General features: G+C 38.9%; 1 protein-coding gene across 5 annotated transcripts in view; it reads left to right on the top strand.

Annotated features, from left to right (window-relative positions):
- PPP3CB (protein phosphatase 3 catalytic subunit beta) overlaps window positions 1-27,086 on the top strand; it is a 59,102-nt gene that overhangs the window by 5,829 nt on the left and 26,187 nt on the right. For 4 of the 5 annotated variants that reach the window (XM_030798238.1, XM_030798237.1, XM_030798235.1 and 1 more), the window contains exons 2-9: window positions 10,853-11,053; window positions 11,732-11,856; window positions 15,329-15,440; window positions 19,051-19,196; window positions 19,465-19,604; window positions 19,710-19,787; window positions 19,893-19,987; window positions 22,958-23,083. In XM_030798238.1, the coding sequence (XP_030654098.1) occupies window positions 10,853-11,053; window positions 11,732-11,856; window positions 15,329-15,440; window positions 19,051-19,196; window positions 19,465-19,604; window positions 19,710-19,787; window positions 19,893-19,987; window positions 22,958-23,083 (1,023 nt within the window). The remainder of the gene's footprint in view (window positions 1-10,852; window positions 11,054-11,731; window positions 11,857-15,328; window positions 15,441-19,050; window positions 19,197-19,464; window positions 19,605-19,709; window positions 19,788-19,892; window positions 19,988-22,957; window positions 23,084-27,086) is intronic. The other variant, XM_030798236.1, reaches the window with a different exon arrangement.

The raw sequence follows: 27,086 nt of genomic DNA, 5'->3' as shown, positions 1-27,086 counted from the left end.
GATTAAAATAGAGGATTGGGACCACTTATTTGTGCAGTGTTTATTGAGTGCCAGCTTTGTACCAGGCATTGTGCTAGGCATTGATGATACAGAAGTGAATAGGCTATTAAGTAAGATAGATTCTCTTGTAGTGCCGGCATTCTAGTGGGGGAGACACTATTATAAATAAATAATGAATTTGGTACAAAGAGCTACTGGAGCTGTAAAGAAGGGATTGGCTATCTTACTTTCAGGGAAGGCATCACTGAGAGGATAATGTTTCGAGGTAGTCCTTGAAGGATGAGTAGAATTTCACCAGAAAGTGGGGCTAGAGTAGGGAAAACAGAAGCAGAAAGGCATGGAGTTTGAAAAAAGCATGAAATGTATGGCAAAAGTATGTGAAGTACTTGGCAAGGGGTGACAGGAATGGAGTTAGAAAGGATCTTTTTGTATTACAAGTTGAGGAGCTAAAACTTAAGCTGTTAAGCAGTATAGCAGTATATAGTACCTGGATGATTAAAAACACAAGCTCTGGAGTCAGACTGCCTGGGTTTGAAACCTAGCTCTACCATTTAATAACCTTCTCGCCATGGACAAAATACTTAACATCTCCAAGCCTTAATTTTCTTATCTGTAAAGTAGAGCTAATAAAATCTTATTATAGGGGTTTTGGAAAATTAATACAGACTGTGCATGTAAAGTAGGTACCACAGTCCCTGGCCTGGCACATGGTAAGTACTCAACCAATGGTAACCATCACCATTATTATTATTATTATTGAAGGTTTTAAAGTAGAATAGTGACCCAGTATCTTGTTTTTTGATGGCTAATTCTGGCCATATTGTGTGCAACAAATTATTGGAGGGGGAGAAGCTTAAAGCAGGTTGTCTAGTTAGAAGATTAATGGAGTAGTCCAAGTGAGGGATGACTAAGGCATGGAAAAACTAGATATGACACAAATTCCTACTAATATTAGAAGGTAAGTATATTGGATGAGTGATTGAGTATGGAAGTGAAGTAGGTGAGCAACAGTTCTTTAGGAAGCAATAATCAGAATAATTTTGCTTTAGGGCTAGATTAAATTGGGCAATTGTAGTTAGATGCAAAGATTGGAATGATATGTAAAAGACTGAGAATGGTTAAATTGAGAAGAACCTTGAAAATAAGATCCAAGATTTTCTTTTTCTTTATTCTTTAGTCATTAAGAAACTACGCCAAGTTTTTGAGTAGGTTAATTTACTACTTTGTTCAGTCAAAGAGGAAGAAGAGATTTTTCTAGTAAATGATAAGAACTTGAACTAGTATTGCAACAATGGAGATTTAAGAAAATTGCATTCGAAGAATCAATAGGACTTAGAGTTCAGAAAGAGAACAATGACATTAAGTGTGAATGATAGAGAATGGTGATACCTTAACAGGTTTAAGCCAGGAAGGGGAGCCAATTTTGAGGGAAAGGTATATTTAAAGAACCACGACAAATTAAAAAAGACCCAATGGATACCTTGAAATTTTGAAGACAGTGCTGTTGGATTTATTGAATCTTTCCTTAAAGCATGTGGCCAAACCATACTTCTACTCCTGGCAAGCAAATGGTTGTATCATTCTTCATGATGAGGCTTTTTTTTTTTTTTTAAAACCTCAAGACAGGATCTTGCTCTGTCACCCAGGCTGTAGTGCAGTGGCATGATCATAGCTCACTGCAGGGTCAAACTTCTGGGCTCAAGCGATCCCCCAACTCAGCCTCCTAAGTAGCTGGGACTACAGGCACACACCACCATGCCTGGCTAATTTTGTTTATTTTTTATGGAGACGGAGGTCTCACTATGTTGCCCAGATTGGTCTCAAATTCCTGGGCTCCAGTGATTGTCCTGCCTTGGCCTCCCAAAGTGCCTCGGTTACAGGTGTGAGCCACCACGCCCAGCCGTGATCAGCCTTTTGATGTCTCCTTTTGTCAAAAGAAAATTCTCATTGTGTTGGCATAAAGACAGATGATACAGGAGCAGCATTCTGAAGACTTCAATTTCAACTATGGCTCTACTTCTTACTAGTGAAACCCCTGGAGAAGCAACTTAATGTCTCTGAACCTGTTATCTATCATTTGTGAAATGGAGATAAAACTTGCCTGACCCTAACCCCAGTACTTTGAGAGGTGGAGGCGGGCAGATCACTTGAGGTCATATGTTCGAGACCAGCCTGGCCAACATGGTGAAACCCCCCCGTCTCTATTAAAAATATACTAATTAGCTGGGTGTGATGGTGGGCGCCTGTAATCCCAGCTACTCGAGAGGCTGAGGTAGGGAGAATCGCTTGAACCTGGGAGGCAGAGGTTGCCATGAGCTGAGATCTCACCATTGCACTCCAGCTGGGGCAACAGAGCAAGACTGTGGAAAAAAAAAAACAAACTTGCCTGATCAAACTCACAGGATGTCCCTGGGAATCATGTGGGATTATTTATGTGAAAGTACTTGGTCAACTATGAATAAAACACTATAAATATATTGTCATTGCTACATAAATTAGTGTCATTAAACAAGTATTTTGGAAACTATATAATCATTAATTCTGTAAACATTTCTTAATACCTGTGTTTTTCCTGTTTGTTTTTTTTTTTTTGGTTTTGGTTTTTTTTTTTGAGATGGAGTCTCACTCTGTTGCCCCGGCTAGAGTGCGGTGGCATGATCTCGGCTCACTGCAACCTCTGCCTCCCAGATTCAAGCAACTCTCCTGCCTCAGCCTCCCAAGTAGCTGGGATTATAGGCATCTGCTACCACGCCCCGCTAATTTTTGTATTTTTAGTAGAGACAGGATTTCGCCATGTTGGCCAGGCTGTTCTCAAACTCCTGACCTCAAGCGATAAACCCGCCTCGGCCTCCCAAAGTACTGGAATTACAGGCATGAGCCACTGCACCTGGCCAGTTCTTAAGTTTTAGATAGGTTATCACATAGACATTGATGATGGTGGAACTTAGAATGGATAAGACTTGTGGGCCAGAAACTTGAGCTTATGATGACTAGTTTTTTTTTTTCTTTTGAGAAAAAGTCTCACTCTCGCCCAGGCTGGAGTACAGTGGCGCAATCCCGGCTTACTACAACCTCTGCTTCTCAGGTTCAAGCAATTCTCGTGCCTCAGCCTCCCCAGTAGTTAGGATTATAGGCGCCCACCACCATGCCTGGCTAATTTTTGTATTTTTATACAGATGGGTTTCACCATGTTGGCCAGGCTGGTCTGAAACTCCTGGTCTCATGTGATCCACCCACCTCGGCCTCCCAAAATGCTAGAATTACAGATGTGAGCCACCGTGCCCAGCCTATGATGACTAGTTTAATAGATAGCAGGGACAAGGGTAAACTAGCCAGAAGGCATGAATCTCAAAGGAGGAGGCATTTTTTTCCCTTAGTGGAGAGATGATGTTGGAAGTGCTAATGGGGAGCTAAGAGAATGCTGAAGCCTCCACTGGGATTAGTGGAATGTGGAAAAATGAGCATCATCCACTTTGAAAAAAGAATTTGAGAAGTGTTGTCCTTCAGGAGACCCAAGATGTAATTAAACTAGAGAGAAGACAATATTCTGTGTAGAGCTAAAGAACAGAGAGGCCAGGCGCAGTGGGTCACGCCTGTAATCCCAACATTTTGGGAGGCTGAGGTGGGTGGATCACCTGAGGTCAGGAGTTCAAGACCAGCCTGACCAACATGGAGAAACCCCATCTCTACTAAAACAAAATTAGCCAGGTGTGGTGGCACATGCCTGTAATCCCAGCTACTTGGGAGGCTGAGGCAGGAGAATCGCTTGAACCTGGGAGGCGGAGGTTGCGGTGAGCTGAGATTGCACCATCGCACTCCAGCCTGGGCAACAAGAGCAAAACTCCGTCTCAAAAAAAAAAAAACCAGTCTGGCCAACATAGTGAAACCCGACTCTACTAAAACTACAAAAAATTGGCCAGGCGCCACCGGTGCTCACGCCTGTAATCCCAACACTTTGGAAGGCCAGGGCAGGCGGATCACGAGGTTAAGGGTTCGAGTCCAGCCTGGCCAACATGGTGAAACCCCATCTCTACTAAAAATACAAAAATTAGCCGGGCATGGTGGTGCATGCCTGTAATCCCAGCTGCTCAGGAGGCTGAGGCAGGAGAATCGCTTGAACCTGGGAGGGAAAGGTTACAGTGAGCTTATATTGCGCCACTGCACTCTAGCCTGGGCAACAGAGCGAGACTCCATCTGAAAAAAAGAAATATATACACACACACACACACACACACAATTAGCCGGGTGTGGTGGTGTGCACCTGTAGTCTCAGCTACTTGGGAGGCTGAGGCAGGAGAATTGCTTGAACCTGGGAGGCGGCGGTTTCAGTGAGCTGAGGTCGCGCCGCTGCACTCCAGCCCCGGCGACAATGCAAGACTCTGCCAAAAAAGCAAAAAAAAGAGATAGTGTGTAGGGGTTGTGGGATAGATTAAAACAAAATCTTATAATGGGAATTCTGAAGGCCTCAATGAAAAGGATGGAGAGAGAACAGCAAGAAGGAAATTGTATGAGGGAAAGAAATACAGAAAAAAATTTAGAAGTATAGATGTAGAGACTGTATTTTGGATAGTTGCCAAGGATGGCAATGATGGGAAGCATGATGAGATTAACTGACCTTAGGCATCTGGATGATACTTTGGAGTCAAGTTATTCACTTGGCACAGACTATACCCCCGTTGAAGTTAGAGGCCTCATAGGGCTAAGAGGGCAGTCCTTGCTTGGAATTGGGGAACAGGATCAGTTAATTCTCAGGTCCTTGCCCAGTGGTAGAAACAGTAAGAAGATCTCTGTACCACCACCCTCTTTTTCCCAATTCCTGATCAGTCTGTGTTCTTGGTTTATTTTTCCAACTTCCTAAATTAAAATGTTTTTCAGTCCTTGTTTTTTTAGCCACCATACATTAAATGTGAGTGAAAATACCTTGCGAATGTTATTGGTTACTATATAGATATGCCCTTCATGTCAAAATTTGGATAAAAGGAAGATTTTCAGCAGAACAGTTTGGTCAAAATGAATGTTACCAAATCAAGATTTTTAGGTTTCGAGGAGATTTTGTAGCTCTTTTTTTTGTTCGGTTTATTTTTTTGAGATGGAGTTTTGTTGTCACCCAGGCTGGAGTGCAGTGGCGTGATCTCGGCTCACTGCAACCTCCGCCCGCCAGATTCAAGCGATTCTCCTGCCTCAGCCTCCTGAGTAGCTGGGATTACAGGCGTGCGCCACCATGCCCAGCTAATTTTTGGGTTTTTAGTAGAGACAAGGTTTCACCATGTTGGCCAGGCTGGTCTCAACCTTCTGACCTCAGGTGATCCACCTGCCTCGACCTCCCAAAGTGTTGGGATTACAGGCGTGAGCTATCACACCCGGCAGATTTTGTAGCTCTTTAGGTTGTTCCAACAAATCCTCTATTATTAGCCATTTCAGTTGTTGACTATTTATATTGCATTTATATACATTTGTTTTCTGGTTTTTCCCTATCGCAAATATAGAAAAGTAAGGAAACATAGTCTGAAACTTAGGAGGAAAAAGTATGTATGGAGGCGAAAAAAAAAAAACTCTGGAAAAGTAGAAATAGGCCAGGCGCGGTGGCTCACGCCTGTAATCCCAGCACCTTGGGAGGCCGAGGCGGGCAGATCACGTCAGGAGATAGAGACCATCCTGTCGAACACTGTGAAACCCCTTCTCTACTAAAAATACAAAAACATTAGCTGGGCATGGTGGCAGGCGCCTGTAGTCCCAGCTACTCGGGAGGCTGAGGCAGGAGAATGGCATGAACCTGGGGGGCAGAGCTTGCAGTGAGCAGAGATCGCGCCACTGCACTCCAGCCTGAGCAACAGAGCAAGACCCTGTCTCAAAAAAAAGAAAAAAGTAGAAATAATTGGCTGAAGATGAATTAGAAATAAAAAAGCAAAACCTTTAAAAAGCTTGAAAACTATATGGAAATGCTTTAAAATGCTTTAGGAGTTGCAAAACAAAATAGTAGTTGAGAATTAATTTTTTTTTTGAGATAGAGTCTCTATCGCCCAGGCTGGAGTTCAGTGGCATAATCTCAGGTCACTACAACCTCCAGCCAACCAGGTTCAAGCGATTCTTGTGCCTTAGCCTCCCAAGTAGCTGGGACTACAGGTGCGACACCACGCCTGGCTAATTTTTGTATTTCTAGTAGCGATGGGGTTTCACCATGTTGGCCAGGATGGTCTTGAACTCCTGACCACAAGTGATCTACTTGCCTTGGCCTGCCAAAGTGCTGGGACTACAAGCATGAGCCACCCCTCCTGGCCAGAGAATTAATTTTTGATGAAAAAAAATTTTAACTCTCTATTGAGCAACTTATTTTAGGCCAAATTCTATTTGGTCAGTTATCTTTTGCCCCGTCAGGTCTCCTGCTGAAGCTCCTTTCTCCACTTGCGAAACAATACTATACATGCCTTTTTGCTCTTATTTGCTGATAAATTAAAATTTTTTTAATTTTATTTTTTATTTTTAGACGGAGTCTCACTCTGTCACCCGGGCTGGAATGCGCTGGCATGATTTCGGCCCACTGCAACCTTCACCTCCTCGGTTCAAGTGATTCTCCTGCCTCAGCCTCCTGAGTAGCTGGGACAGCAGGCATATGGCCACCACGTCTGGCTAATTTTTTGTGTGTTTAGTAGAGATGGAGTTTCACCATGTTGGCCAGGCTGGTCTTGAATTCCTGACCTCAAGTGATCCACCCACCTCAGCCTCCCAAAGTGTTGGGATTACAGGGGTGAGCCTCTGTGCCCAGCCAAAACATACTCATTTGAAAGTGCCTATTTTTATTTTCAGTGTTAACATTGATTCCCTGTAGCTTTCATCTACCTTTACTCATGAGTAGGTGATGTTTTTCTACCACTCAATCTGTACACATTTTAAAAAGCTGTCCCAGCTGGTTTTGAAATGTAGAAGTGTGCCTTGAGTTGAAAAATAAATAGGAAAGTATAGGTCTTTAGATAACTAACTGTGGCATGGAGTCAGTTTATACTTTCAGGTGAATACATTATAGTTCTTCAGTGTGACTTGAAGTAGAGCATTCACAGTGTGCGTGAAAATATGCAGTACCACTTGTGTCTGGCTGAGGGGGAAGTAGGGAGTGGTCTCATAGGTGGATTTTTAGGAAGTTCTATGTTTTGAACAGAATTCAGCAATTAGTGGAATTATGTTGTTGATTGTTAGGAAGTATATATCATCCAGGCCAGGCGCAGTGGCTGACGCCTGTAATCCTAACACTTTGGGAGGCCGAGGCAGGCGGATCACCTGAGGTTAGGAGTTTGAGACCAGCCTGGCCAACATGGTGAAACCCTGTCTCTACTAAAAATACAAAGATTAGCCGGATGTGGTGGCAGGTGCCTGTAATCCGAGCTACTTGGGAGGCTGAGGCAGGAGAATCGCTTGAACCCAGGAGGTGGAGGTTGTAGTGAGCCGAGATCTCGCCACTGCATTCCAGCCTGGGAGACAAGAGTGAGACTCTGTCTCAAAATAAATAAATAAATAGGAAATATTCATCATGTAGAACACAGTTTTTTTTTTTTTTTGAGGCTGAGTCTCAATCTGTCACCAGGCTGGAGTGCAGTGGCACGATCTTGGCTCACTGCAACCTCTGCCTCCTGGATTCAAGTGATTCTCCTGCCTCAGCCTCCCGAGTAGCTAGGACTACAGGCGTGCACCACCACACCCAGCTAATTTTTGTATTTTTAGTAGAGACGGAGTTTCACCATGTTGGCCAGGGTGGTCTTAAAATCTTGACCTCATGATCTGCCCGCCTTGGCCTTCCAAAGTGCTGGGATTACAGGCGTGAGCCACTGCACCCGGCCAGAACGCAGCATCTTAAATAGTGTTTCTTTTCCCAAGTAGAGTGCCAAAAAAAAAAAAAAAGAAATTATCTGACCTGGTGAAAAAACTGATTCTATCTTGATCTCAGAAATTTGTGTTTATTAGTAAGAGATATTTAACCTCATTTTTATAATGTCCCAAAAGTAACACTTGATTTATTTAGTAATCAGTTCATTAAAAATGTTTATTTTTTACACAATTACTCTACCATGAGGGCAAATTTGGTTATAGCATATATAATGGTTTGTTTAATCTTTGGTTGGTAAAAACATTCTTTGAGGCTTTTATTTTATTAGAATCTTGACATTGCTATATTTGGGGGTAAAATATATTTTAATGCCTTATTCTAGATGAGTAAAAAGTAATGGTAATACATTTTTCTTGTGAAGGGAAAATAAACAAGGTCCAGTTTTATTTTACTAGATAGCAAATTAAAAAAAAGAGGGATTAGTGATTTCAGTCTTTTAGAAATGGTTGGCATCTCTCTGCCTTAGTTCTTACCTCATTTGTAAAGGATTGAGTTCTTCCTCAATGTTTTCTCCTGGTATGAGAATGTGATTATATTCTTTCTTAGGTAATTGATATGAATCTAACCTAGTTTTTTTTTTTTTTTGGTTACTTTAAGTTGAAATGTAAAGGAGCAGTTGGTTCTGCACATTTCCAAGCTTCTCTGTAATAATTGATAATTACAATGATGACCCTAAAGCATCAGGAAAATACCGTATACCATATGCTCAGATATATATATATTTGATGGAGTCTCACTCTGTCGCCCAGGCTGGAAGTGCAGTGGTGTAGTCTAGGCTCACTGCAACCTCCGCCTCCCCGTATTTAAGTGATTCTCCTGCGTCACCCTCCCGAGTAGCTGGGACTACAGGCATGCGCCACCATGCCTAGCTAATGTTTGTGTTTTTAGTAGAGATGGGCTTTCACCATGTTGGCCAGGCTGCTCTTGAACTCCTGACTTCAAATGATCCACTGGACTTGGCCTCCCAAAGTCTGGGATTTCAGGTGTGAGTCACTGCACCCGGCCTATTTTTCTTTTTTTTTTTTTTTGAGACGGAGTCTCGCTCTGTCACCCAGGCTGGAGTGCAGTGGTGCGATCTCGGCTCACTGCAAGCTCCGCCTCCCGGATTCACGCCATTCTCCTGCCTCAGCCTCTCCGGGTAGCTGGGACTACAGGCGCCCGCCACCACGCCCAGCTAATTTTTTGTGTTTTTAGTAGAGACGGGGTTTCACCGTGGTGTGGATCTCCTGACCTCGTGATCCGCCCGCCTCGGCCTCCCAAAGTGCTGGGATTACAAGTGTGAGCCACCGCGCCCGGCGTGCACCCGGCCTATTTTTCTAAAAAAAAAAAAAAAAAAAAAAAAAAAAAAAAATGGAAAGAGGGAACTGCCTTACATTTCAGTCTATATTTATTAGACTCCTAGTGTACATTTCTCTCTCACTTTCTTTATTTTGAAAAACAAAGTACTGTTCAGTAAAGAGCCTGAAACTGCTTCAGTCCAAGCTGATTTTGAATGCGTAAAGATTTACTTGTTGGATTCAGTAAAAAAGGAATAAGAAAAACTTACTATATAGTAATTTTTCCTACGTATATGACCTCAAAATTGTGCTTAGTTGCCATTAAAATAGACGTTCATGTTTTCCATTCCACTCAACAAATATCACTTAAAAACAGTACAGTTGGTGATTTCTTACAGAAATCATAAATATGTACTAAGGAGTAAAGAAACCAACTACTTAACTATGATGAAATGGGAACTTTTGGTTAAATTTGTAGGGATAGGCCAGGTGCAGTGGCTCATGTGTGTAATCCCAGAACTTTGGGACGCCAAGGCGGGCAGATCACCTGAAGTCAGGAGTTCGACACCAGCCTGGCCAACATGGTGAAATCGGGTCTCTACTAAAAATACAAAAATAAACTGGGCGTGATGGCGGATGCCTGTAATCCCAGCTACTCAGGAGGCTGAGGCAGGAGAATCCCTTGAACCCGGGAGGCGAAGGCTGCAGTGAGCCGAGTTCACGCCACTGCATTCCAGCCTGAGCGACAGAACAAGACTCCATCTCAAAAAAAAAAAAAAAAATTACAGGGATAAATTTGCAGTGGTAACATTTTACACATTTGCAAAAAGTGCTGTATCTCAAACAGTTTAGATGGAAATGAAGATGATTTGCTTTCAGAATGTGTGTTAGGTGAATCAAAGTCACTCCAATGATAAGGAATGCACTGGTTTCGAATATATGCATAAAGATTTTGAATGAAAGTGTTTTGTGAAACATTACGTAAGGTAGCAGAAAAATCAATATTTTGAAATTATGATTTATTATTTTAAGCCTACTAAATTAATTTGCATTTCAGAAGTAAACATCTGGTGTTTGGTCTATATCTCTAAAAGCGTATAGTCAAGTTGGTCAGAAAACATTCTTTTTATGTTCTTATTAGAAAGGAACATGGTAAATCACCTTGTATTTGGGTTTTCTTTCTAGTTAGGCTTATTTGGTATTAAAGTGTTGTGGGGTATTTTTGAGATGGTGTCTCGCTGTGTTGCCCAGGCTGGTCTCCAGTTTCTGGCCTCAAGTGATCCTCCTGCCCCAGCCTACCAAGTAGTCGTGATTACAGACATGCTCCGCTACTCCCAGCATTCAATTGTATTTATTGTACTTCATTTAAGGTAAAGAATATCTAATACTATGATACAATATTTTGAGAGTTCTGCCTAAAAATGTTTTGGCTTAAAAAAGTTTTGGTTATCCTGAAAGAACTTAATTTTGTGAGACAACTCATTTCTCTAATAATTCTCAACAAAGAATATGTTAGTCTAAATAGCTTTAAAAGTGGTATAATTTGCTTACTATTTAGAAAAACACTTCTACCCAATAAATGAAGAAGAAAGAAAAATCCCTGCTTTACAATTTTTACTCTTATCTAGATCCAATTATTAGTTTTTAAGTTAATGTATTTTTGGTGACTTATTTTTTATTAATTAAAAAAAATTTGCAGCTGTCCCTTTCCCCCCAACACATCGCTTGACATCTGAAGAAGTATTTGATTTGGATGGGATACCCAGGGTTGATGTTCTGAAGAACCACTTGGTGAAAGAAGGTCGAGTAGATGAAGAAATTGCGCTTAGAATTATCAATGAGGGTGCTGCCATCCTTCGGAGAGAGAAAACCATGATAGAGGTAGAAGCTCCAATCACAGGTAAGCTTATTCATGTTTTATGTCATTATTTAGTTGCCTGGATTTACAACTTAACTGTTTTCAATGATACTGTATGCTAAATCAATATTACTTGGACATTATCTTGAATTTCAAATTATTTTCCATACTTAAAAATGATTGCCTGTTTTCAGTGAATAGACATGATTCTAAATAATCGGAGTGTAGAAGTTAATCTAATATGCTTTTGTGAAGGTTTCATCAACTGTGTTGGCCATACTTCAATTTGATCAATACTTACTTTGCTTTCAATTGTTAGGGTCAAATACCTTGATGTCATATCAGATACCAAAAGTGACCATTTAGAGAGCAACAGAAAGTATTGAGTTAGAATGGATATTTTAACTGCCACCATTGTAATTTTGTCATCTTGAAACTTAAAACACATCCTTGGAGTCCTAGAGACGATCTTTATAAATGTAGATTTCAGTTTGTCACTGACCACAAATTTCGTTATTTCTGTTACATCTTTTTCTAGATCTTGAGCACATGAACACTTGGTTACACATCATCCTACTCGTGACTCTTCATAGTCTACTTCCTTCTCAGACATTTCTTGATAGCATTTATACTATGTCTTACGTAAAATATGTTTTAACTTAACTAAAATTTGTTATTTTAGAGATTTTTTTCCCTTATCTAATAATCTTCTTGTTTCAGTGTGTGGTGACATCCATGGCCAATTTTTTGATCTGATGAAACTTTTTGAAGTAGGAGGATCACCTGCTAATACGCGATACCTTTTTCTTGGCGATTATGTGGACAGAGGTTATTTTAGTATAGAGGTAATAATCATAAACTCATTTGATTTGCTGTTAAGTGTTAACATAGATGCTTTCCCTTAATCCTAGTTTTCACAAGTACCTGTGTTAGGTTTTTTTAATAACTCTGCATATTCTGAAGTTTTTATGAAAAGCTACTATTTATTCCTGTTCTGTCTTTCAAACAATTCAAATAAATTTCTTTGTATAACTCTGTTTATATAATTATAATTGCCATTTTTTTCCCGGTGGAATTTATGAACTGACTGAGGGGTCCTTATTGCCCTGTTAACTAGTGGCCTTAAAAAGTTAGTGCTATTTATCTCTCTTGCCCCTAAAGGCATTAAACCATGTGAAAAAAGATTACTTGAATTCTCTCTGATTAAATAAAGTATATTGTGATTTTTTTATTGCTTGAGCCCTAGTGCTTCTGTTTCTCCTTGTGTAGCTATTAAGACTCAAGTATATCCTATGGAATCTTTGTGTATTTGGAAAGTATTAATTTGTTTTTAAAAACATGAGGCATTAAAATGACCTTTTGATTATCACTTAACAGTAGATGGTTCCTTTGCTCCTTTTTCTTCTTTCTTTTTCTTTTTTTTGAGACAGGGTCTTACTCTGTAGCCCATGCTGGAGTACAGTGGCACCAGCATGGCTCAATGTAGCCTTGACCTCTTGGGCTGAAGGGATCCTTCTGTCCCAGTCTCTCAAATAGCTGGGACCACAGGTGCACACCACCATGTCTAGACTAATTTTTAATTTTTTCGCAGCAATGGAGTTTCCTATGTTGCCCAGGCTGGTCTTGAACTCCTGGACTCAAGTGATCCTCCTGCCTTGGACTCCCAAAGTGTTGAGATTACAGATGTGAGCCACGTTGCCCTGCCATCTTTTTAAATTATATAAATAAAATGCAGTAAATGTAGAACAGTATGTATTTTCCAACATATACATTTTCTTTCTTTTTTTAATGAGAAGGGGATCATATTATAATATTTTCTGTAACTTGCTTTTTCATATATCCCTACACCAAATATCTTTCCAAGTCAGTAAATATAAACTTGTACCATCATTTTAATATCTACATTGTTTTCCATCTAATAAACAAACCATAATTAATTAATTCCTTGTTGTTAGACACTGAAGATGTTCTCAGTTTTTTTCCTTTACAAATGATGCTTTAATGAGTCATATTATTCATACATCTTTACATACTTGCCTGATTATTTTTGTAGGACAAATTCCTAGAGGTAGAATTGTGGGGTCAAATTTCTACCAATAGATACCTGTGTTGCACATTTAATATGTTCTAAGCATGTTCTAGGCACTGAAGACATATCGATTAATCCTCACAATAATATTAATGAGGTAAGTACTGTTGTTTTATTCATTTTATAAATGAGGAACCTGAGGCTTAGAGAGGTTAAGTAACTTGCCCAAGGTATTATTAGTAAACAGCATAGCCAGGCAATGTGACTCCAAGCATGTGCTTTTAACCACCTTTCCTAGTATATACTGAAACCTTACCTGATGAATTTACATTGGTTACTGTTGTTTATATCTCCTTCTCCAGTGTTTCCAATATACCTTTTTTTCTGAGGTGTGCTAGGATTCTCAGAGTGAAAGGAAGTTCTAGACTCTGTCCGTCCTGCTTCCCTTAGGAATTTTGCTATTTTGAGTTCTTCTTCCTCCTGCTGATAGTTGATTATTAGCCTCGTCAACTTTTCCCAAATTATCACAGGGCTTCAGGCAAATCAGAAAATGGCCCATCTTAACAAAAAAATTTCAGGCATTTGACCAAAACAATAAAATAAACAGTTTTATGAAGCTTATTTGGTAACTAAGTTGGTGTGCATGTCCTTGTATAAGATTGTTTTGTAGCTGACTCTTTTTTTTTTTTTTTTTTTTTAATTGAGATGGACTCTCACTGTCACCCAGGCTGGAGTGTAGTGGCGTGATCTCAGCTCACTGCAGCCTCTGCCCCCCAGGTTCAAGAGATTCTCCTGCCTCAGCCTCCTGAGTAGTTGGGATTACAGGTGCCCACCACCACTCCCGGCTAGTTTTTGTATTTTTAATAGAGATGGGGTTTTGCCATGTTGGTCAAGCTGGTCTCGAACTCCTAACCTCAGGTGATCTGCCTGCCTCGGCCTCCCAAAGTGCTGGGATTACAGGCGTGAGCCACCGTGCCTGGATGTAGCCGACTCTTTTAATACATTTTGTTGTTATAAAAGGAAAATAACAAATAATCAAAATAAGCATTGAGAACAGATTATTTCCCTAATTTTATTACTTTTTTCCCTTGTGAATAAAATGAAGGGTGTGAATAGTTACACGTTTAAATATACTTTAATTTATTAACAATAAAGTTTGGTTGGGTGTGGTGGCTCACACCTGTAATCCCAGCACAGGTTGGCCAAGTCAGGCAGATTGCTTGAACCTAGGAGTTCCAGACCAGCCAGGGAAACATGGTGAAACCCTGTCTCCACAAAAAGATATAAAAACTTAGCTGGGCCTGGTGGCATGTGCCTGTAGTCCCAGCTGCTCAAGAGACTGAGGTAGGAGGATTTCTTGAGCCCAGAAGCTCGAGGCTGCAGTGAGCGGTAATTGTGCCATTGCACTCCAACCTGGGTGACAGTGAGACCTTGTCTCTAAAAATAAAAAAGTTTGTTTTTTCTTTTTGCATATGATTATATAAACCATGCTTATTTCCATATCAAATAGTTCTTCCTTTTTTAAGCAAATAAGTAAAATGTGAGTCTCTTATGTTAAATCTATTTAGAGAATAGCATCTGCTATGTTTAATAATATTTTTATTTGAAAAATTACATTTGCATTGAATTAGTTCAGATAATAAGCACTTACCATATGTAAGGCAATATTCATAATCAATGAAAGAAACATAAAACATGGACCTTCCCTTCATGGGCAGCATGGCATAATGCTTAAGATCAGAGGATCAGAATCCTATCTCCATCGCTTAGAAGTTTTGTGGTTTTGGACAAGTTACTTAAGATCTTTGCTTCAGTTTCTCATTTGTAAAATAAAGATGATATTACATACTTCATAGTGTTGTTTGAGGAATAAATTAGGGGAATTAATTATATAGTGCTTCACATATTGTAAGTACTTAATAAATGTTAGCTGCTGTTATTTTGACAGTGTTATTTTGTTTACTAATACAAATCTGTAGACCAGTGTGCTAATTGTTTTTATATTGGGCAGTCTGTAAATCCAAAGTAGTTAAGTAGATTGTTTGACTCGTTCATTCAACAAATATTTATTGCTCTTCTCCTATTTGCTAGGTACTTTTCTGGGAGTGGAGAATCAAAAGTGAATAAGATGACAAAATCTGTGATTTTGTGGTGCTTATAATTTTAGTAAGGGACAAAGAAAGATAATAGAGGATGGTAAGGGTAATAGAGGAAAAGGAGCAAAAGATCAAGCAGCTTCATTAAACAAAAATACAAGATAAATTCACTAGAAAAATTTTCTTTTGCAGTGTGTCTTGTATTTATGGGTTCTGAAGATTCTATACCCAAGCACATTATTTCTTCTGAGAGGCAACCATGAATGCAGACACCTTACTGAATATTTTACCTTTAAGCAGGAATGTGAGTACTGCCAGGAGAAATGTTTTCACTTCCTCAGTATTCTTTTGTACTTATGTGGGTAGTAAGAGTTTTGAAGACTTTACAGTGCAACATGTAAGGACAGATTTCATGTCCACACATAAAGCTTTGAGGAAAGTTGTCAAGCACTCTCTGGTGTTTAATGGTATTAAGAAGTTTTTGGTGGGGCATGGTGGTTCATGCCTGTAATCCCAGCACTTTGGGAGGCCCAGGCAGGCGGATTGCCTGAGCTCAGGAGTTGGAGACCAGCCTGGCCAACATGATGAAACCCCATCTCCACCAAAAATACAAAAAAAAAAAAATTAGCTGGGTGTGGCGGCACACTCCTGTAGTCCTAGCTACTCAGGAGGCTGAGATGGGAGGATCGCTTGAGCCTGGGAATTGGAGGTTGTAGTGAGCTGAGATTGTGCCACTGCACGGGCAATTGCCTGGGCAATACAGTCAGACCCTGTCTGAAAAAAAAAAAAAAAGTTTTCATTTCAGAATTTCCTATTATGTTTAACTTTTACAAACATACTTAGAGTTTTATATATAAGTTTTAATGTTAAAATTAATTTTTCTAAGCCGGGCACGGTGGCTTATGCTTGTAATCCTAGCAGTTTGGGAGGCCGAGGTGGGTGGATCACCTGAGGTCAGTAGTTCGAGACCAGCCTGGCCAACACGGCAAAACCCCATCTCTACTAAAAATACAAAAATTAGCCAGGCCTGGTGACATGTGCCTGTAATCCCAGGTACTCAGGACGCTGAGGCAGGAGAGTCACTTGAACCTGGGAGGCGGAGGTTGCAGTGAGCCAAGATCACACCATTGTACTCCAGCCTGGGCAACAAGAGCGAAACTCTGTCTCAGGAAAAAAAAAATGTATATATTTTTTCTAACAGGAAAAAATAAAAACCAAAAGAAAAAAAATGTTATTTTGCATTGGAGATTTTTATCCTTCAATCTTGAGGCATTCCTGTGAGGAATCCTAACAAATTGTTTATCCTGTTACCATTGCAGATCATTTCAATCATGCTATTAATGATTGAAATTCTTTTTTAAATTTTTTGGTTTTTTTTTATATCATTGTTTTAAGACTAGTCAGGTACAGTTGGTCAAATTCTTAACCTGCAATGTTTATCCCTTTTCTCTCTCAAATTATTACAGTAATGGTAATCTAATACCTGTAAGTAACCATATGTTACAGAACAAGATTAGGCCTTTTTCACACCTCAAACCTTTGTGCTTTTTTATTATTTTTATTTTTTTTGAGACAGTCTCGCTCTGTCGCCCTGGCTGGAGTGCAGTGGTACAATCTCGGCTCACAGCAACCTCCTCCTCCCGGGTTCAAGCATTCTCCTGCCTTAGCCCCCCAAGTAGCTGAAATTACAGGCATGTGCCACCACGTCCTGCTAATTTTTGTATTTTTAGTAGAGGCGGGGTTTCACCATATTGGCCAGGCTGGTCTCTAACTCCTGACCTCAAGTAATCCACCTGCCTTGTCCTCCCAAAGTGCTGGGATTACAGGTGTGAGCCACCGTGCCTGGCCTGTCTTTGTGCTTTTTGAGTTAATATTCATGACTGTATTGGGTAGAATTGAATTCTAAAAGCAGAAATAATTTCAACGTTTTGAGACTCAAAACATGATCCAATAAAGGTCATATTAAGTAGAGATTTGCAGCAAAAGGAGAAAAATACAGTGATGGGTAGTGGCAGAAGTGGCATACTCTTATAACTTCAAGGATCAGGCAGTTAACCTAAATGAATAAGATAAGACCTGGAAAGTGCATGCTTGACCTAAAAGCAGTCAAATTAGAATTTTTATTAAACCACAGTGCTAGAAAACAGAGTCATTAGCACACTACCAGTTTAGAATCTCTGGTTGCTGGATATATATATATGTAGTTTTTTTAATACTTGAATATTACAGTATTAAAACAGGAAATGGGAACTAAGTTCTTTTTCTTTGCCTAGATAAATAACAAACCACCTACCAAAATCTCATCAAAACCAAAATAGGAATTTAAAGTTGTAAAGGAGCAAATGAAAGTGCATGATATCTCTCTAAAAGTAAATGATAGTTTGATTTGGTAGAGTTTTGTCTTTCTTGTGTTTCTATATTGGCTTCCTGCTTCACTGCCCATTTTAAAGTATTCATTGTAGACAAGAGGAACCCCTCAGCTTTTCTGACATGAGCATGCTATTATCTTTTATTTTTCAGAAAAATTGGATGAACCTTGAATTTTGTTGTGATGATGTAGTCATCTTGCCTATAATAAGAATAAAGTAGTCATTGACTCTTAGAATAAAATAAAGCAAGTATTAAAATGATTTTAACCTCAAGTACAGTTCTAATTTTGCCTTATTTGGCCGATAAAGGTGAAGGGTTGAGCTGTTTTTAAGAGATTTCTTTCTTTCTTTTTTTTTTTTTTTTTCTGAGACAGAGTCTTGCTCTGTTGCCCAGGCTGGAGTGCAGGTGGCACAATCTCGGCTCACTGCAGCCTCCACCTCCTGGGGTCGAGTGATTCTCGTGCCTCACCCATTGAGTCTCTGGGATTACAGGTGCACACCACCATGCCTGGCTAATTTTTGTATTTTTAGTAGAGACAGTGTTCTGCCCTGTTGGCCAGACTGGTCTCGAACTCCTGGCCTCAAGTGATCTGCCTGCTTTGGCCTGTCAAAGTGCTGGGATTACAGGCGTGAGCCACCGTGCCTGGCCTGTTTTTAGAGATTTGACTTACTTATTCTTAACAATGCTTGATGACTTTTCTGCTGAATAACATAATTTTAGAGAGCAAATATTTTGCTTCATAAGACATAATATCATTGAGAATAGTTTGAGAGAGAGCAAATATTTTGTCTTCATAAGACTGATAACATTGCATATTTTTGTTGATTCTTATAGGGGAAGATGCTTTCCTTTTTTTTTTTTTTTTTTGGAGGCGAAGTCTCGCTCTGTCACCCAGGCTGGAGTGCAGTGGCGCGATCTCGGCTCACTGCAAGCTCCGTCTCCCGGGTTCATGCCATTCTCCTGCCTCAGCCTCTCCGAGTAGCTGGGACTACAGGCACCCGCCACCATGCCTGGCTAATTTTTTGTATTTTTAGTAGAGACGGGGTTTCACCATGGTGTCGATCTCCTGACCTCGTGATCCGCCCGCCTCGGCCTCCCAAAGTGCTGGGATTACAAGCGTGAGCCACCGCGCCCGGCCAGATGCTTTCCTTAAAAAAAAATTGTGTGCAGTAAAATTTATTCTCTGTGGTATTTACTTCTGTGACTTTTGACGCTACATAGAGTTGCCCACTACTACTATCATGATACAGAAAAGTTTTATCATGCTATAAGTTCTCTCACTACCTTTTTATAGTCACCCCTTCACTCTGAAGCCCTGGCCACCACTTTGCTGTTTACTGTCTCTATAATTTTCTTGCCATCTGTCTGTCTGTCTGTCTATCTATCTGGGTTATTACTGCAGTTGAAACTGTAACTATCTCAATTTCATTATAAATAGCTATAAGATATAAAGGAGGGGAGAGAACAAGAAATAAAAATCTAATATATATGTTTAAAATGGTCAACCAGTAATGTAATTTTCAATTAGTTTTTTGTTTTTCTAGGTAAAATTAAGTATTCAGAAAGAGTCTATGAAGCTTGTATGGAAGCTTTTGATAGTTTGCCTCTTGCTGCACTTTTAAACCAACAGTTTCTTTGTGTTCATGGTGGACTTTCACCAGAAATACACACACTGGATGATATTAGGAGAGTAAGTATATATTTTACTTCCAAGATTGATTTCTATTTATAGTACATTGTTGAGTAGAGTAGAAGTTTCAAACTTCTCTTCACTGCCAAGATTAGGTAATGGTAAAAATTAATATACTGATATCTTAAGGAAATAGCTTCTATTTATTCACAATAATATAGTATGAACTGTATTCAAAGTTGGTATCAACTTTGAATACAATATTAGTATTTTAATGCACATTTTGTCCTTACTTTTTGATGAGTTACTTCTGTTCTTTCTTTCACAGTTAGATAGATTCAAAGAGCCACCTGCATTTGGACCAATGTGTGACTTGTTATGGTCCGATCCTTCTGAAGATTTTGGAAATGAAAAATCACAGGAACATTTTAGTCACAATACAGTTCGAGGATGTTCTTATTTTTATAAGTAAGGAAAAATATGCAAGATTAATCACATTTTAGTTGTTAACATAGCATATGCTTCATACAGAAAAACCATTATTTTACTTAATTTACTCTTTTTCCCCCACAGCTATCCAGCAGTGTGTGAATTTTTGCAAAACAATAATTTGTTATCGATTATTAGAGCTCATGAAGCTCAAGATGCAGGGTAAGAATTCTGTTTCCCTGACCCAAATTAACACCTAAAATATAAATCAAAGTTAGTAACCATGATTGATGCTTTACGATGCATATTAAGCTATTTGTTTTGCAGCTATAGAATGTACAGAAAAAGTCAAACTACAGGGTTCCCTTCATTAATAACAATTTTTTCGGCACCTAATTACTTAGATGTCTACAATAATAAAGGTAAGATATTGTTGATAAAAAAATTGTTAAACAACTTAGTATTTTAATTGACTTTTTTAATATAATAAAAAAGGGGTGTTGTTTGAAACTATTAGTATCTAGATTTCTTTATAAATAACTGTAAGATGGAGGGGAGAGAACAATAAATAAAAATCCAAAATGTGAAGCTAAGTAATATGTAACCCCATTCCACAACTTGTTTCTTGGAAAAGCCGTTTTGTAAAACGTGCTCTGAGTTAAATGCATCAAGCAAAACCAAACATGATTTTCTCAGACTCCCCTTTCTTAAATCTTTTCCCTTATTGAGGATGTTTTCTTATTTGTATTAAGCTGCTGCTGCTTTGATGATTTTATTTGCACTGTCTACTTGTTTAGTTTATCATGTTTCTTGTTTTATGTTCACTGATCTAGGTTCTCTTTCCCTTTCTTATTTCCTTCTTTTACCTCCACAGTCTTATCACTGCCCCATGAAGATTTGTATTTGAGCTTTTTTTTAAATTAATCCAGTTTCATCTCATTTGAGGGATACATTCTTCTCTTTCTTTTTCCTACATTTTTCCTTTGCCTTCCGTTCCAGAGATTTTCATTTCCCCACCTTCCCTGAAAATTTGACCTGTCTATAGTAATTGGATTTCATTTTATTTTGAATATAGTTTATTGACAGAAAGTGCCAAAGGGTCTTAATCTAGTTAAGTATGTGCCAAGGACATTGAAGATGAGATTGGGTATGTTTATGTAGTTTACGTCTTTGGAAGATGATATTAAGAGGCCAGCTTCTCTTCTGTCTTGACATGTCTGGAATTCAGTTGACTATGCCATAGCTTCAGGATCAGACTGGAGTGGATGTGCCAAGAGGAAAGAACAGAAGGTTAAAGACTTTAAAAAGGACATTTAGAGAGAGAATGAGGTCATTGCTAAATAAGGGTCATGGTGTAAGTTCAAAAGAGGAACAGAGGAAGTTTTTTGGATGGTGAGAGGTGACAGTTAAAAGATTAAAACATTTGCCTGCGACCAGACAGTAGCATGCTGGATAACTTGGGTACAGAATATGCTACAAGAACTTATACTATAGATATCTTATGAAATATGACTTCATTTTTGAGAAGAAACATATCTAAGTTTTGATTCCATTCTTTCTCTTGAGACAGGGTCTCGCTCTGTTGCCTAGGCTGGAATGCAGTGGTGCAGTCTCGGCCGACTGCTACATCTGCGTCCTGGGTTCAAGCGATTCTCTTGCCTCAGCCCTCCCTAACAGCTGGGATTATAGGCACCTGCCACCTCGCCCAGCTAATTTTTATATTTTTATAGAATGAGGTTTCACCATGTTCACGAGGCTTGTCTTGAACTCCTGACTTCAAGTGATCTGCCTGCCTCAGCCTCCCAAAGTGCTGGGATTATAGGCCTGAGCCACTGCGCCCCTGCCCTGATTCCATTCTCAAAAACAGAACCAAGTGTTAAATTTAACTTTCTACCAGTGCTCTAATTCCTCAACTGTGGCTTCCTCTTGTTAGTATTAAGGGAGCTAGTGTTCAGTGTCCAGTTGAGTACTGCCTTACTGATTGTCCTTTGTTGGTTTGACTCAGGAGGTTAAGGGATGGATTTTTTTTAGTACTTAGAAAAGAAACTCAAACCATTGACTGTCTTATCAAAAATCAAATGTCTCTTTGTAGTTCTGAGTCTGTACATAAATAGTGTTAATGGTTTGAGTGTTTGCGTTGTGTGGGTATGTTTGTAATTTTTCATTCTATCCATAAGGCAATTTTCTAGATTTTTTTCTCTTTTCTCCCTTACAAAAGATCTGAAAGCTTGGTATCAGCTCATAATTTTTGAGGCTAACTTAAAATACCTTTTTTTCCCACTTTGAACTGATTATCAAAGCATATAATTTAAAATACTTTTATTTCAGATGGGAATTTCATATGGGAAACAAACATATACTTATTAAGTTAGTAAACAGTAACATGTAGCAGGATTACTTTTGATTCTCTATTAGCCAAAATCACAAATCTTGGAATTTAACATTTGCATTTCAGTGCTTTTCATTAAAATGAAAAGTAACCATAAAATTATATCTGCAAGACGTTTTATACTTTTATGTATTTTCATGTGAAATGCATTGTCTGATCTTAAACTTCTGTGGTAGGCAGGGTAGACATATTAGTCCTATTTTATAAATGAGAAACACATTAGTTGAATAATTTACCAAGCATTGCACAGCTAGTATGTGCTATAGTTTAGATGAGAATCCAGCCTTCTAACCCAGTGTTCTATACAGTAATATAATCAGTAACTGAAATCTGTGTAGGTCATTTAAGATTTTAATTATATCAACATATTGAAACATTGGATGAATATGTTATCTTTGGATTGTTTGGTTATAATATTCTCTTTTGGTGTTTTAGTGGGATTTTTTTTCTAAACAAAGTAAAATATTTCTTTGTAGTAGTTTTGTCTGATTTTCCATATTAAATGAAACAAATATATTCATACATTTATAAGTAAAATGTTCCAAATGGGTGGGATTTTTTTGTTTGCTTTATTACCATTCAGCTATCCTTTTCAGGTTGCCTGAAGCTAGAAAGATCTTAAATTCTCAATTTGTATGAACTTTAAAAACCTAGAAAATTGCTCATTGCCATTCTGTGTTTCCTCTAAAAACTGAGTTTTCACAATTTTGGATTTAGTAAAAGTGTATGTTCATCATTGGATTGTAAAGTAAAACAAACATTCTGGAAAGAATCTTGAAATTTCATTAGTAATGTGAAGACCTGACTATAGTTATAGTTCTACATAACAGTGTTAAAAACAAAACGTGTGTTATTATTAAAAATTAGTTTCTTCCTCCCTCTACCAGCCCTGATTCCACTCACCCCTAATCTCCCTTCCTCTTAATATTTTTCTGCTTTTATGTATTTTATATTTTTAAGGCTAATGACAAATAGTTACACTGATGTTCAACTTATCTTGCAGCTGCTGTATTAAAGTATGAAAATAATGTGATGAATATTCGACAGTTTAACTGTTCTCCACATCCTTACTGGTTGCCTAATTTTATGGATGTCTTCACGTGGTCTTTACCTTTTGTTGGAGAAAAAGGTATAATTTTTATTTTTTTAAAAAATTGTTTTATTACTGTTACATTTACTCCAGTTTACTATCATAGGCACACACTTGCTAAAGGAAACCAAAGTCTAGTTTCACTGTGGTTACAGCTCTACTTGTGTCAGTGGGTGTGGACATAAGAGTCTCAAAGATATTTTAGTTAGCTGTTTACATCCCCCATGTGAGGCTGTCTGGGGGACTGGGAGAAGATTTATAAATAGCCCAATGTCTTCAGCTGTTGGATTTTCTTTTTTTTTTTTTTTCTTTAGCTTAAATCTTTTATGAAGGGGTGGAGAGATTGCTTTGCTTGAAATGGGCCCTTCTGCATATCTTAACACCATTTTTGGGCATTCCACCGAAATTCATGGGAAAATTTAGTGGCCTTCATTTTAGCAATATTAGTCATTTTAATAGCAGTTCTGTACTTTAAGAGAAATCATAAAGAGAAATTCAAATTGTAACCCAATATTCTTTCTCATATAAAAAATATGTATAAAATTTTAGTAGTGATGCCTTTCTGATAATTTAGAGGAACACTTGTTAGTACATAATAGGCTTTTTGAGAGAAAATAAATGCTATTTAAGAAATTCTGTTTCTGTGTTTCATTTGTAGTTCTATAGAATTCTTAGGATTTTGTTACCTATCATGTTCTTTTCCATTATAAGTTAATTTTTTTCATAAGAAAATGCCTCAGTTTCCATATGTGGAAAATAACAGTATGAGAGTACAGACATGATTATAAAACATTTTGTTCAATATCGCCCTCTATTTTTTCTCACCTCTTCCATATTACAAAATGTTCCTTTCTGTACGAGATATGTCACTTCTGCCAAGGCAATTTGTAGTTCTGAAATTCAGAATTAATACTTAAACTGTGTATGTTAAACAGGTTTTCTGCAGATTGCATTTGGTGTTCTTCATTTACTCAGTAGGTCCAATGTTAATATGGAGATAGAATTACCCTTTAGCATTTGAGAAGGGGGCCAGTTAAGGGCTTAGGTGCAAGGGATGCATTACACTTACAACCTTCTATCTTTGGTGTATGAGAAATAGTTCAATCATAGCATCATCAGACGAATTAAATAATTCATCCTGCTCACTCTCCTGCCTTCAGGCTAGACTGCAACTCAACTATTTTAATGTAATATGGGAAGGATGGAGGGGCCAGGAAGATAAGGTAGGAGGAAAATGGACATTTCATAGATTCTAATTTGATTCTCTGATGGTCCCACATAAGGAAATATTTCATTATATCTAATCTAAATATTTATGCTATGAGTATTTAAACAAGGAAAGAAATAGAGATAATAAGTTTTTCTCAACTAATGCACCTGTCAAAAACCAGGGCATCATAGGGTTTTAGAGCTCATAAGTGGATTTAACAATCATTTAGCCCAACTCCTTTTGAGAGATGAGATAATTTAAGATGAATTCTGTGGGTCCCTTACAAGTGAAGATGGAGAGCAGTAGGCCCTTATCAGTGTTCCTATATTTGAGGTCTGGTACTAAGTGATCTTTAGTTTTTCCGTTGCCACTCTAAATCATCTTTTATAAACAAGGAAATATTCAAACTTTTTGACCATTTTTGTTGTTTTTCTTTAGGTCTTCTCTAAATTATTCACATCTCTCTAAAAATGTAAAGCTCAGATTTTAACATTACATGCAAATAGAATTCTAGCCAGTGTTGAGCACAGTAAGAAAATCTTCTCAAACTCTTTGCATATTTTGCTATTTTAATACATGATGGCTGTTTAGATAGCCTGACTACTTCTTGATTCTAATGAGCATTTTCTTTTGGTGTGAAAAGCAGCAAGTGACATTTGTTTTACTTCCAAGAAGCCAGTTGGACTCTGGGTCTAGTTCCTGAGAAGCAACTAACCTAAGCCAGAGGCTTCCTGAAAGGCTGATTTAATCCCAAAATTAGGTGAAAGCAGTGTTTCCTTACCCTTTTGGGAGCTAAAACCCCCACTATTTTTTTTATAGAGACAGAGTCTCGCTCTGTCACCCAGACTAGAGTGCAGTGGTGCCATCATAGCCCACAGCAGCCTTGAACTCCTGGGCTTATGTAATCCTCCTGCCTTGGCCTTTTAAAGCACTGAGATTATAGGTGTGAGCCACTGCACCTAGCCAAGAACCCTTTTTCTATTTCACTAAAAATATTCCTACATTGGCCTGTAGTCCCAGCTGCTAGGGAGGCTAAGGCAGGAGGATCACTTGAGCCCAGGAGTTTGAGAATACACTGTATGACAATCACACATCTGAATAGCCACTGCACCCCAGCCTAGACAATATAGCAAAACCCTGTCTCTAAAAAAGTAAAATAACTTACATTGGGAAATTTTCAACATACACCAAGGTAGAGTGAATAATATGAATTTCCTATATACCAATTATTCATTTTCAACAATTATCAAATCATAGCCAATCTTGTATCATTTATGTCCCCATCCAGTACTCCCCACCTCATATCTCAATTATTTTGAAACAAATCTCAACTCTTTTCTATCTATAAATACTTGAGAATATATTTCTAAAAGGTAAAGACTCACATTTTAAAAGTACACATAAAAACATTTATTAATTATTTTTATTTATTTTTTTTAAGACACAGTCTCATTCAGTTGCCCAGGCTGGAATGCAGTCTCATTCTATTGCCCAGGCACAATTTCAGCTCGCTGCAACGTCCATCCCCTGGGTTTAAGTGATTCTCGTACGTCACCCTCCTGAGTAGTTGGGATTACAGGCATGCTGTACCACACCTGGCTAATTTTTGTATATTTAGTAGAGACGGGGTTTCACCATGTTGGCCAGGCTGGTCTCAAACTCCTGGCCTCAAGGGCTCTGTTTGCCTCAGCCTCCTAAAGTGCTGGGATTACAGGTGTGAGCCACCACCAAAAACATTTATTAATTTCTTAATATAGAATCCCTTTGAGAATCCGATAAAAGTTACGGACTTTTGCTTCAGAAATATTCATGTATAAATGTATGTAGTCACAACATTTTCAGGATGGTCATAGTTCTGAAATGAATTTGCAACCTTCACACTTATTGGCCCTCCTTTAAGAACCTCTGTTCTAGAGGATCTAATATTATATGATCTTCCATAGAAGGTCAGATATGTAAGATTTATTTATTTACTAGATTTTTTTAAGTGTTTTATTCAAGGTACCAAGGAAATACAGATACAAGTAAGATGGGTCTTTGCAGATTAATATGGGACCTGTGATATATATAAATAATGATAATAAGATGTAATATGGTAAGTGCTCCAAGACAAGCCTAGTTTTATAGGAATTGAGATAGCTGGGCGTGGTGGCTCAGGGCCTGGTGTGGTGGCTCATGCCTGTAACCCCAGCACTTTGGGAGGCTGAGGTGGGTGGATCACGAGGTTAGGAGTTCAAGACCTGCCTGGCCAAGATGGTGAAACCCTGTCTCTACTAAAAATACAAAAATTAGCCGGGTGTGGTGGCAGGCGCCTATAATCCCAGCTACTCGGGAGGCTCAGGCAGAGAATTGCTTGAACCCAGGAGGTGGAGGTTGCAGTGAGCTGAGATTGCGCCACTGCACTCCAGCCTGGGCAACAGAGCGAGACTCTGTCTCAAAAAAAGAGGAGAGGCTGGGTGCGGTGGCTTACGCCTGTAATCCCAGCACTTTGGGAGGCCAAGGTGGGCAGATCACGAGGTCAGGAGATCGAGACCATCCTGGCTAACACAGTGAAACCCTGTCTCTACTAAAAATACAAAAAATTAGCCGGGCGTGGTGGCGGGCACCTGTAATCCCAGCTACTCGGGAGGCTGAGGCAGGAGAGTGGCGTGAACCTGGGAGGCAGAGCTTGCAGTGAACCAAGATCGAGCAACTGCACTCCAGCCTGGGCGACAGAGCAAGACTCCATCTCAAAAGAGAAAGGAGGTTATTTCTGTCAGAGGGATTAAAGTAGCTTTTGAACAGGGGCTTGAAGAATGGTGGAATTGTGCTGGTGGATATGAGCAACAGAAT

The sequence above is a fragment of the Nomascus leucogenys genome, chromosome 18 (assembly GCF_006542625.1).
Source record: "Nomascus leucogenys isolate Asia chromosome 18, Asia_NLE_v1, whole genome shotgun sequence".
Taxonomy (NCBI): Eukaryota; Metazoa; Chordata; class Mammalia; order Primates; family Hylobatidae; genus Nomascus; species Nomascus leucogenys.
This window is presented reverse-complemented; position numbering and strand designations above follow the sequence as displayed.